General features: G+C 39.5%; 2 protein-coding genes across 6 annotated transcripts; one reads left to right on the top strand and one right to left on the bottom strand.

The window, feature by feature from the left end:
• Window positions 1-527: 527 nt before the first annotated feature.
• Window positions 528-7,318, top strand: eps8l3b (EPS8-like 3b). Of its 3 annotated transcripts, none has more exons than XM_046397241.1 (19): window positions 528-664; window positions 933-1,048; window positions 1,130-1,194; window positions 1,297-1,455; window positions 2,155-2,304; window positions 2,471-2,553; window positions 3,056-3,183; window positions 3,344-3,471; window positions 3,619-3,760; window positions 3,890-3,966; window positions 4,115-4,189; window positions 4,280-4,425; window positions 5,372-5,534; window positions 5,861-5,901; window positions 5,997-6,090; window positions 6,570-6,686; window positions 6,773-6,861; window positions 6,966-7,098; window positions 7,177-7,318. In XM_046397241.1, the coding sequence occupies exons 1-19, from the start codon at window positions 627-629 to the stop codon at window positions 7,216-7,218; spliced, it is 1,986 nt and encodes a 661-aa protein (XP_046253197.1). In that variant the 5' UTR covers window positions 528-626; the 3' UTR covers window positions 7,219-7,318. The 3 variants fall into 3 exon arrangements, with proteins under 3 accessions (XP_046253197.1, XP_046253198.1, XP_046253196.1); XM_046397242.1 differs by having other exon boundaries at window positions 3,887-3,966; window positions 5,372-5,529; window positions 5,859-5,901; XM_046397240.1 differs by having other exon boundaries at window positions 3,887-3,966.
• Window positions 7,319-7,641: 323 nt separating this feature from the next.
• Window positions 7,642-11,699, bottom strand: LOC124063514 (glutathione S-transferase Mu 3-like). 3 transcript variants are annotated; one of them, XM_046397248.1, is made up of 8 exons: window positions 11,512-11,699; window positions 10,092-10,167; window positions 9,934-9,998; window positions 9,725-9,806; window positions 9,530-9,627; window positions 9,342-9,437; window positions 8,297-8,407; window positions 7,642-8,080 (listed from the first exon to the last, which is right to left on the bottom strand). In XM_046397248.1, the coding sequence occupies exons 1-8, from the start codon at window positions 11,545-11,547 to the stop codon at window positions 7,985-7,987; spliced, it is 660 nt and encodes a 219-aa protein (XP_046253204.1). In that variant the 5' UTR covers window positions 11,548-11,699; the 3' UTR covers window positions 7,642-7,984. The 3 variants fall into 3 exon arrangements, with proteins under 3 accessions (XP_046253204.1, XP_046253205.1, XP_046253206.1); XM_046397249.1 differs by lacking the exon at window positions 11,512-11,699 and adding an exon at window positions 11,237-11,446; XM_046397250.1 differs by lacking the exon at window positions 11,512-11,699 and adding an exon at window positions 10,938-11,077.
• Between the last annotated feature and the right edge of the window lie 351 nt (window positions 11,700-12,050).

Here is a 12,050-nt window from a genome sequence, read left to right as displayed (position 1 = left end):
CTCTTTCTCTGTCTCGAGCTACGAAATGGAGAAGTAATCACCATTTCCTCAGATCTAAGCCCAACGAGGGAGATAAATAATTATTTTAAACCTTTGTTAGATTTTTTTTTCAAAAAAAATATTTGTGATTAATTTGTATTACTTTTAAGTACCTTATTGTTACTCCTCTTTGCATTTGGTTTTAAAGCAAGACTCGCTGAGTAACAGCCAATGTATTGTAGCGACAATCACGCAGTAAAGGTAAAATGTATGACAGACAAAATGACCCCAGTTATGTAAGTTTGCTAACACCGCAGCAATAACATTCCTGAGTAGTAAACCGAGTAGGGTGAAGTTTATTGCTTACTTCTAACTTGTAAAAGGAAAAACAGTCTCACTTTAAATTCTCAGAATCTGTAAATATTCCCACTGGGTAAACAAATTCTTTGTTCGTTATGTGAGGACTGCATCTGTCCTGGTTTATTATGAGACAAGTGTAATTTGGTTTACACATGCTGTGTCAAATAATCAGCTTGAGAAGTTTCTTTCTTTTTTTTTCTTTTTTTTAACAGGTTGGACTGGAGTGATTCTTACCAATCTAAAGTTTTCTTTACTCTTCCAAAGACGACAGGCGTTGTAATTTGAAAATGTTTGGACACAATGGACCTTTCTCTTATTCTCCAAGGTCAGTAAACTTGTAGTTTTCAGGCTACACTGGTCACTGGCATTAATTTGTTTTAGTTTCGGAGCACCACAGATCTCTATTCATCCATTCACGCCCTTTTACAATAAAAGACTGTTGTGGTAACAGTGGACTTTATTTATGGACAGTTTATCTTGAAATCACTGCTATGGTGACGAGGATGAGTTTTACTGACACTTAAGACTGTAAAACCAGCAACAGCCTGTAAAGGTGTACCACTTTCCTTTTCGATATGTTCCTTTTGTTTCAGGGGTTTCTCACAAGACGACTTCCCTCAGCACAAGCGACCTTTCCAACAAGATGAGTTCAAAGGGTCTTCATTTCAGAGAAATGACATGTTCAGACCCAGTGGAAAATCAATATATAGTAAGTCCAGACATAAAACCACCTCTTATTTAATGTCTTTTTTTGTGAGACCCCCTTTTAATATATTTTTTTTTTTTTCAGTGCAGAGGAAAGAGTACTCCGAAACACTCAACAAACAATCGGACAACTTTCACGTCAGAGTGGAGGTAAATGAGTGTAAAATCTGCTCAGCATTGAGACTTACACATTGCTGATAGTACAACCCTTTAGCTTTCCATTTTCATGACCCTCCACACTGACCCCCACAGCACCTGTTCACCTGTGAGCTGGATGGCCAGGAGCTGAAGACAGTGGACGACTGCGTGGCTAAGCTCAAGAGGCTGGACACCAAAGGTCGTCTGTGGCCCCAGGAGATGATCATGGAGGTGCAGGGGGGATATCTACTGCTCAGTGACATCGAGACCAAGGTTGGTCACTATGTGCTTCAGATAAGAGAAGAGGAATTTGGGGACTTTTGAAGGACTGGAAACTGTTTATTAAGAATTAGAGCATACTATTGTCTAAAATATCATTTTAAGCTGTTTGATCAAGACTATCCTTTTAACTGGTATTACGACCCCAAACCAAGAAAAACAGCCTTAAATCAAAAGAACAGGACAGGTGAACTCTGAATACAAAAAACATGCACAACCATAGAGGTTTCAACTACCATTAACATAACCAAAAAAATGATAACACATCTAGCCAAAGTTCTGCTGTGTTTATTTCCAAAATAAGATGCTTACAAATGTAGTTATGCTGTTTTGTTTCTGATCAGCTCAGTGCTACATTTGACAAAAGTAGGTGATAAAAGCTTAACTTCTTTAGTTCTCATTTTTCATTGAGTATGGAGTAAATCTACAAGTGTCTATTTTTGGTTTACTTTTAATATATTCTGATTTATGAATAAAAATTCAACATATTAGACTTCGCCAAGGATAGAAAGATTAAATTCCTGGACTCATCTCAATAACTGTCTGTCCAAGAGAATTCAGTGTCTGACATGAAGGCAAATTGGAAAATAAGAAAGAAAGTAGTCTATGTAAATATGTTCACTGTTGATTAGTCACTCTGTGTTCGTTTTCATAAACCTGCGGTCTTAACTTTGGTTTGCTCTGACCCTGAAGGCAGAACTGGAGTCGCTGCCTTTGAGTTACATCCAGAAAACCAAAGCTGTGCTGGATAGCTGCGCCTACGACTCTCTGCTTACAGTAACAATACAGGAACGCAACAGACGTTTTCCTCAGGTCTACATGTTCCAGTGCGAGGAGATGGGGGTGAGTCACGTGAACGTTGACCCCTTGAAAGCCTCCAAAGAAGGGAGGATGTGTTAGTCACATCGGGGTGTGCAGTCTCTGAATCCAAGACCATTATCTCTATTTCATAACAAGTTTTATTCGGTGTCACGAAGGAGTTTAATTTGACACAGGTTTGTTTTATCAGGCGGAGCTCATCAAGACTGATCTGGATAAGGTAGTCCAAAATGGAGACAATGTGGAGCCACGCAGGGAGCAGCCTGATATCAGGTACAGTGTCACATCACATGGACAAATAAAGAAGTTGTAAGAGTACAATGCACTCAGTGCTCTCTTGTATAGATGAGCCACCAAACAGGACAAAAACAGACCACAACGAAGAGCCAAGACTGCAGAGAAAACAGCCAAGCACTTCCATTATAAATTATATTTTCACAGTTTAAATGCACCTTTTTTAAACATGTACATACAATCATGTTCTCTCACTGTCAATACAAACCTAGCTCATTGTATATACTGTACTTTACTTACTTTGTACTTTTTTTCCTGTACATCCTCTCCGTGTGTATTCATTCAATGTTTATTTATATGCATAGTTTGTATTGTTTACAATTTACACAACGCTTGACTTGTATATAGAGTTTTTATTTATGTTGCTTATCATTGGTGCTTTATATATAATTACCTAAATTGCTTGTATGTGTACACATAATTGGCCAATGTAGCTGATTCAGAGGCTGAAAAGATTTTGTCTGCTGTCGACTGATCTAAGGATTAATCTAGAGAATATCATTGGGCTACATACTTTGGGAAGTTTCCGGCAGAATGGGCCTTCTCCTGTGCAGCGAGAAAGGACCCCACCGCCACCAGACCACCCACCTCCACAGTTTAGAGAACCAGGTACAACCTGATCTATTGTAAGCATATAAAAGAAAGGACAAAAATACTTTTTTAATTTCCTCAAAAATCTTAATACTTAATGTTTATGTTTGTTTTATACTGAGTCAGCATTCTCCTGAAGTAAAGTTTATATTGATAATGACAATCTATTTTGTTGTAGAATATATTGTCCCTCTACGAGTCAACACCCCACAAGAAAAGATGATGTTCAGTCCTGATTATGATGAATTCCAGAGCAGCCCGGACTTACCTGTGTCACCTGAGCAAATGCAAGCAGAGAGGAACTCGGTCAGTAGTGCATTGAAATGTTAGTTGTTGCTAGTGCTTTACATCAGTGCTGAATCATCATTGGTGTTGTTTCGTCTTTCTCGTGTCATAGCAAACATGCTCATACATTACGTATGATTTGATTCATGCTTGTGCTGTTTTTCACAGGACATTTTTAATCATGTTGTCAATGATTTGGAGGTCTTCATGAGCAAATTGTCTGCAGTGAAGACAGCTTCACTGCAAGAGGACAGAGCACAAAGCACAAAGAAAAATCTGTTTAAGAAGAAGAAGAAGTCACCGAAAAATGGTAATGTAATTTTTTACAGTTTATCTCTCTATATACGCTTGCACTTCCTGAAGGAGTGACCTCCTATAGGTACAGTCATACAGATAGCAGGGATAGACATTTGTGTCTGATCAGTGTCTCCTCCAGCAGCACCAGCTGTCCGTTTGCCACCCGCTGAGGAATACATCTCCTGTCTTCAGAAAATCAAATATGGATTCAATCTGCTGGTAAATACTTCCTTAGATCTTTAAATGTCTCCACAGATATTTCAAGTGGGCCAGGCTGGCTTTTGAAAGAATTTGAATGAATGTGCTGACTTGAACGAGATTGCAGCAGAAAGCAGTAAAACGTGACTAAAACACTCTTATGTTACAGGGCCAACTGGACGGGATACTGGTCAACCCCACAGCTCCTGAATTTGTCCACATTTTCTTCTCTATCTTGGCTTTTGTGAGCTCTTCTAAACTTATTTTGGACTCATATTTTTCTTCACTTGTGCTGTTAAACAGTTGATATTTACTTCCTCCATTGTTTCAACAGATAGTGCCCCAGTATCCTGCAGAACTGCCTCCTACTGTGGTCTCCCCTCTGCTGACGGTGACGGCCTTGCGGCTGCTCAGTCAGGCCCTCGACCAGGAGGAGGACCAGCTATGGAGGGCTCTGGGAGACAGCTGGAACATCCCCAGGTATGGCGGCCTCTCCAACCCTCACACACTAACACAAGTGTTTTTATAAAGCTTGTCACCCCCCTCATATATAGCCCTTTGACTGTGAGTGCACCTATACCTGCCCTGACACACCTTGACATGGGGCATGCGTGATATGTAAATGTAGGTGAGACTTAATACTGTGGTCATGTCATACAGAAGAAATGAAAAACATCAGTGTTTTTAAGAACTGTTAATTTCAGTCTTAAGATGGTATCTGATGATGGAAATTGTACTTGAAACTTAATGTTTGGCCATGGACAGCAAGGAAATAGTGAGAAGGATGATTTTACGCATTATTAACTTAGTAACGTGTTGATTAGCATTAATAAGAACAATTTTACCCTACTAAAGTCCAGTGGGCTGTCTGACTACCAAATTTTAAAGATTTGCTGAAACAGTTACAACTTTATTCAAGATAGATATCAGCCATAAAGCTACATTGTATAGACAAAAGTAATGGGACACCTGACCAACATACACCAACTGGGACTTTGTTGGCAATGCATGTCAAGAAAAAACTAGCTTGTCTCTGTTCAGCTTAGACTCCAGGAAGTCACTGCACTCAGCCAAAAAAATAGTAGAGAATATAGCCCATCATAAAACCACGTGTCATTTTTAATTTTTGTTTTTTTAAATGATTAAATGAACAAGATATAATTTGTTTTTGATGAGCTGTTTAACTTTTTAAAAACCATAGCTAGCTATTTCCTACTAAGTGCAGTTTTTACACTAAGCCAACCATTCAGCTTTATTAATATTAATATTAATGTTACAGACATGCAAAAGCAAATAAGTATGGGCTGATTATTGAAATGTTGGAATATTTCTTTAATTTCATTTTTTTTTATTTGTTGTATACTTAGTCATGTTGGAATTGGTTTTACATTAGACAGTTTCTTTTACTTTATTTCCCTGAGCTCAGGACTAGATGGCCAGAGGATGTCCCACCTTACATCCCAGACTTCTACGACGGCTGGCAGCCACCTGCCCCCTCATCCATGTCTTCCCCACCGCCTTATCGGAATAGTCCAATAAGCCGGAGCAACAGTCAGCGCTTCACACCTGATGAAGGCCATCCTGAAGAGGTAGAAGCATGCTGACATAATTACTGACCTTACACTCTTGTTTTGTTCCCATACTCAGTTTTTTTGGCTGTCATCTTGAGAACTGTGTTAATGGTACGCCAGCAGAGGTACACGTCACAACTGCGGATCCAGCTGTTGCTAAATACATTTTTATTATTCGTTTAATTGCATAATCTACTTCACTAAAATTGACTTCCTCTTTTTTTTAAGTGCTTATTGCAATTACCATCAGACAATATCTTTACCATCTGGCAATATCTTTTTTTATTTCAAACCAGCAAAGCTATTATTCAGTTTCAATGTGTTGAATTTAATGCCTTTTACAGCCTATAAGCAGTGGTCCATGGGGCTCACCGCCACCAGCAAAGTAAGTGTTATTGCACTACAGTGACATAGTTTTATGATAACATTTGTTGGAAACATGACTTTTAACGAGTATTCACTGTTTTGTGTGTTCTGCAGCCTTGGTGAGCCACCCCTGTATATGCGGGTCATTTACGACTTCATGGCCAGGAACAACCAAGAGCTGAGTATTATGAAGGGTGACGTGGTCCAGGTGAGATGAAAAACTGTTTTCAAAATCAAGCATGTTTGGAGCAATTTATATGGCTGAAACTTCATCTACCAAGCACGTTAGGATGTTGTCCTTCATAAAAACACAATCTAATAATCCAGCCTTTAATAGAATGAAAATAGTCCATAGAAGTCCAGTGTCAGTAGGTCCCAAGGGAAGGCTACAGGTACTGAAGATGTATTTGGTTTCTGACACAGACCTCCACTGGCAAAATCTGTCATAGGATGATTACCAAACTTGAAACTTGTGAAATGCATCCAGTGGATACTTGAACGGACAGCTGTCATCCAATGATCCTGTTTAAATCTTCACGTTTTTTTTTACTCTCGATACAGCCTTGTTTTTCTATTTAAATTTTCATGAAGCCGTTTGTTTACCACAGTCACAACAGTGGTCATTTATATCAGCATTAACATTCAGGTGCTGAGATGTTTGTTTCTTTTGGCTTTTTTTCTCCAAAGGTGATTCAGAAATCCAAGCAATGGTGGCTTGTTCGCAACAACCGTGACGAGCAAGGCAACGTTCCTCAAAATGTTCTGGAGCCGATGAGGAGCACCGGGCCCATGGATGATCAAATGGTCAGCTAAATCACACGTAGCTCTGTTGAATGGCTGCTTAACAGATCTTACATGTGATATCTTATGCCCTTCACCCTCCCTCACAGCGGGACACCCATGGTCCAGTTACTCTGGATATGATGTCCTCATCTGCAGAGGTCAAAGCCTGGCTGCAGCACAAAGGTTTCTCCAAAATGTGAGTGAAATAACACAAAGAGGGACTGGGGTAAATGTTTAACTCTAAATAAGACTTGTATTGCATGATGTGAGGTGTTGTGCTTCATGCCTTTTCATGTGCAGCACTGTGAGCACCCTCGGGGTGCTGACCGGTAAACTGCTTCTGGGGATGACTAAGGATGAGATAAGGACTGTCTGTCCAGAGGAAGGAGGCAAAGTCTTCTTCCAGCTTCAAGCAATTAAGTCAGCCATTGCAGTAAGTAATGTGTCACATGATACACACACACACACTCCCCTGCAGTACATCAGTAACATTTTGTCCTATTTTCTACAGCTTGCCAGTGAACCATCAGGCCTGTACAACGGTCGCTACTGACATCCTGCTCCAGTTGTCCTTCATCAAGAGATCAACCTCTGGAATGATCAATGTCTCATTAATTTTCAAATGTCATAAATTATCTTGTGTGGATTGCTGCCTTCAACATTTAAGGCTAAGCGAATGAAACTCATGCTTGGTAGCTTATCACCGGCAGCAATAACTGCAAGTTACTGAGAAATTTCCTATAATTAAGTCACAATGAAATTAATTTTTACTACAGTTTTCACTTCTAATGTACATTCAAGTACATTGTGTATAGTTTTACCCAGCTGTGATTAAAGAGAAATATATACACCTAACTACAATGATACTGATTTAGGTAGTCTCTTCTGCTGCATTAACTTATACCATTTATTACCTTCTATTAATTGATTCTTAGATGTGATGTATTGTACAGTGAGTAATGATGAAACTGAATGAAACATTTGTACAAGATTTACTTTAATCTGCCAAAAAAAGAATTGTTTCAGATGTAACAAAGAAATTAAGTGCTTTAACTCAAATTAAAGTTTCTACACAACTTCATAATATTAGTACAAACTTGGATTTCTTTTTACGCAATCCAGCTGAAAATGATTTTAGAACTGGCATGTAAATATGTAGGAGAGGGTAACATGATTAAAGGATATGAAACTTACAGAACCAAGTAGTTGAAAAGACAAAGCACAGACAACATTTCTCCTGAATTTCTAAGTTGTTGACTCAGTTGCACTTGTGAAAACTATTCTTTTCATAATTTCTGCAGGCCTATACGCACTGTCCTTTACTCTTTCTTGTTTCCCCACTTGGCCATCTTGTTGTTGACAGGAGCCTTAATGAATCTGTCTGACTTCATGTAGGCAGCAATCTTCTCCTGAGCCTATGATGAGATGACATTATGCCAAACCATTATGAGTGGCACCACACTACTAACATGGCAAGAACAAATAAGCAAACCCACATATTATTCACCTATAGTCACTAGGAAGACAAGAGGTGCTCGAGTGCAGGATTGAATATATTTCCTGACTGCAACTTTCAGCATTAAATGTAGGATGTGTGGTTTGTGACGGACAAAACATTTGAGCGTTCTCACCTCAAATCGGTCTAAAAGATCTTTGAGGTTCTTGAAGTCATCCAGACACGTAGGATGAAACATCCTGTGCTGATCCAACAGTTCGTACATAATGAAATCCACAAAAGTGATCTGTTTTAAAGAAAAAGTCAGATTGACAAACATGTAAACACGAAAAGCAAAATAATAAAGGCATTAAATCGGCACTAATCAATAGTTTTATATGAGCAATTAGTCAAGTGACTTGCATGAAATGTGAAAGTTTTTGCTAATAATGATGAAACCACAGAGATCCAACACCCAACTCTGCACTTCTCACTATGCTATATATGTTTCACAGAACAGTCAACTCCAAAATTAAAAATATTCTTTTTCTCTCGCATTTATTTAATCAATCCAAGATACTGGCTATAGAGATCAGCTAAAGAGGACACCATCGATGTTTATATATAGAAAAGAGTTCTGACATGAAACTTCTTGCAACAAGGGCTACTGATTATTTTGAGAAACTGGTTGATGATAGGAGTTTTTCAAATGTATTTTTTGACAGCTTGAGGAACACAATCCGAGTGCCTTGTAGTTTCATTATATTCATCAGAAGGCTGACATCTCCACAGCTGATATCTCCAAAACAATCTAGATGGTTAAACAGCACTGCAGGTGAGAGGAAATAAGAGTATTTTTCATTTTGTGGTGAACTGTCCCTTTAAACTTTTTTGTTCTTTCAACCCATAAATGTACTGTTTGGTCCTGTCTCATCTCAACAGCTTGAATCCACAGTTTCCTGTTCTAATAAATCTAGTGTACACTAGCAGTTCAAGACTAGGCTGCATTTCTCAAATCAACTCCAAATGTGAAAGCTCATGTTGCTTCATGTGACCTGGATGTGTACAGGCAGTTGTCTCCGAACTTCTTCACCATATCAACTTCCTAAAGCCAAAACCTGTCAATTATTTTCAGTTTGTTGTGCTGTTCTGTTCCCAAGCGGTCATTAAAAAAAACCTGAGCAATGCAGATCGAAAAATGACAAACATACGAAGCCTTGCACATTTAAGAAGCTACATACCTTGTCACCTGCAAACCACTTCCTGTCTCCCAAGAAATTTGAGAACTGCTTCAGCACGCCTGGCAGCGCCTCAAGGTACCCTGGCTTCAGCTTGTCCTGATGTCAGAGAGGGGATGCTGGCATTAGAGGTGATGCAAATATCTAAAATGACACATTCAATGTTATTAAACTTTAACTGTAGTACTCACAAAGTCAGCGTAGCACAGCCTCACAAAGCCATTTCTGAAATCCATCGACTGGTTCTCCATGATGTCCACACGGACCTTCTCATCCTCCGTCTCACCACCTGTGATCAGATCTCATTTATTGGGACACTTAAAGAAACAACTTACTGTCTCTTTCGAAGAAAATGTTCACAAGGGGAATAAACACACAACACTTACACATATTGTGCTTACGAGCGATGTATCTCATGATGGCATTGCTCTGCACTATCTTCCTGTCTCCATCCTCCAAGTAGGGCAGCTATGGTGAGATGTTAAACATAATATAATACATAATACATAATATTATTAGTTGATGTTTGAAACTCGCCTGCTTTACATTTCATTTAATACATCTAGGTTATTTTTTTTCCAAAGGTTAAACTCACATTAGGAAAGTCCATTCCAAGTTTGTATTTTTCATCAAACCAGCAGCTTTTGTCATAGTCGGGAGCTAATGTGAGAAAAATGTGGGTTAGGTGATTAAGTGGGCAGACAGACACTTCTTTGGTTAAAATTATAACCGCTTGGTAAAGAGGTAACTTACCTTCACCACAGACGTAAAACTTGCTCTCGTACTTGGTTCCGGTGTACTCCAGCATCAGGCGGATGGGCTGGGCGAGCTGCAGAAATGTCCAAACATCAGATATGAGGAAGAATTTGTGAAAGTTTTTTTTTCCCCAATTGTACAATTACATACGCCATTTTGCTTCCTCTATCAGTAATCTTCAAATAAAATTGTCACTATTGCAACTGCATCCCTTCCCTTAAGATGACTTAAATGTTGGGTGGATTTTGTGGCATCTGGAAGTGAGATTGCAGATTGTAACCAGCAGATTGCAACCAATCGCCTCGTCCTCCCTTTCCAAGTGTGTAAAAGAGCCAAAGGCGTGAAAAATGCAAACCCTAAACATGAATATTATATTCCATTTTATGCCAATACAGCCCCAGCATTCCTACGTGCTGGACTTGTATTCATAATAAAAAAAATCTTCTGTCCACCAGGACGAGTTCTCATGAAAAGGGAACAATGTTAAAACTGTCAAGTTTAAAGCAACAAATCAAATTAAAACCGATTTAGGGCCACAGTGTAAACATTTTAAACCAAGAGTGCTGTTGTTTTATCAAGTAAAAACACAGAACACTTCACGCATATTCTCTATTAACTTTTGTTAACTGTTTTAACCTTTGACTTTTGTGTCGGTCAAAAAAAATGAGCTGTTTTAAGTGAGTTGCACTTGAGAATTTAAAGACTACGGACAACCGCTAGCTGCAGCCTTACTTGTTGGCCTATAGTGACTTGACCTTTTATCTCTCAGTTACAACCGCACTGCATGCCTGCGATATGACACATGTCAGTTATAATGCTAACTACTCTCTCTGGTAGACTCACCTGCCACTCGACAGTAGCTCGGTAAGGCTACTCCATCGGAACGCACATTTAGGCGACTAGTCTGTTGTTTCCCATCAAACATCAATTTCCCATCAAATCAACTTTACCGCCCTTTAATTCAATTAACGGTAACACTGCTCATTCGATGAGTGGAGCTCAAATTGACCGGAAGCCGAACAATTATCGCTAATGACAAGTTAGCTTTTAGCTAACGTTAGCTTACAGTATTTTAATACAAATTTAGAACTCGCGGCTAACGTTTCATTAGTGGTCGTACTGATAACATTTCCAGCACATACACTCGAGTGTTAAGCAGCTCCGTCGCACTTTACCGAGTGAAGCTCCGTCAACTCCTGTTCTGCGATTATAAAACACACTGGCGTTATGCAGTAAAAAAAAATAAATTTCAGTGACTTTGTTTGAAAGGCGGCGACACGTTCTGTGTTAAACCGGTTCGCAGCGCTGTGGTCCCGGATGGACCTCCACTCGGAGCCGGAGGTCCACCGGCCACAGCGCTGCAGTCAACAGCAACAGTTACTGCTTCAATATCAAAGGTGGACAACGCTGAAGTTACCCCACGAATATCCCAGTATGCCAGTTGCATTGTCATCTTGAATCACTTTCCGAGTCTGAACGTGGCTTTGAGGAAGACTCAGCTGCAGCTGCTGCAAAAACAGAGCGGGAGGGAAGGTGCGCTGGGCTTGTGTCTCCCAGACGGAGGAGGTGGGCGGGGTGAAGCGACTGGTCACACGCTCTGAACCTGTCCTGGTTTGCACTTATGTAACGTTCACATGGTGCGTGTGAAAACGGTAATGATTCATAGATTCATCTGCCATAAGAAAATGAGGATGAATGACACTACGTAATGTGCATGGAAATCCTGCTGTATCCAAACAGACAGGCCGGGCCTGCAAGTCTAGACTTTCCCATAAATCACAATGGCGCTAATAAAGCCAAGGGAGATAATATGCATAGAGTTCTTTGGGAGATAGTACTTGCTATCACACGAAAAGTAATAAAGATAACTGATATTGTAACAGAATACTAACTCGGGCACACAAAATCTTTACACTGAAAATACACTCATAAGGATTATTACAATATATGTTGCGA

Source organism: Scatophagus argus, chromosome 8 (genome assembly GCF_020382885.2).
Source record: "Scatophagus argus isolate fScaArg1 chromosome 8, fScaArg1.pri, whole genome shotgun sequence".
Classification (NCBI taxonomy): domain Eukaryota; kingdom Metazoa; phylum Chordata; class Actinopteri; family Scatophagidae; genus Scatophagus; species Scatophagus argus.
The sequence above is the reverse complement of the archived record's forward strand: the minus strand, read 5'-3'. Positions and strand labels throughout refer to the sequence as shown.

Excerpts from the sequence above, each read along its gene's own strand:
- eps8l3b (XM_046397240.1), top strand. The coding sequence starts at position 627 with ATGTTTGGACACAATGGACCTTTCTCTTATTCTCCAAG. Across the intron at positions 2,554-3,055 it reads AGGGAGCAGCCTGATATCAG|GATTAATCTAGAGAATATCA; the intron begins GTACAGTGTCAC and ends GACTGATCTAAG. Across the intron at positions 6,091-6,569 it reads TGAAGGGTGACGTGGTCCAG|GTGATTCAGAAATCCAAGCA; the intron begins GTGAGATGAAAA and ends TTTTCTCCAAAG.
- LOC124063514 (XM_046397248.1), bottom strand. The coding sequence starts at position 11,547 with ATGACAATGCAACTGGCATACTGGGATATTCGTGGG. Across the intron at positions 9,438-9,529 it reads GGCTGTGCTACGCTGACTTT|GACAAGCTGAAGCCAGGGTA; the intron begins GTGAGTACTACA and ends CTCTGACATCAG. Across the intron at positions 8,408-9,341 it reads AGTGGTTTGCAGGTGACAAG|ATCACTTTTGTGGATTTCAT; the intron begins GTATGTAGCTTC and ends TCTTTAAAACAG.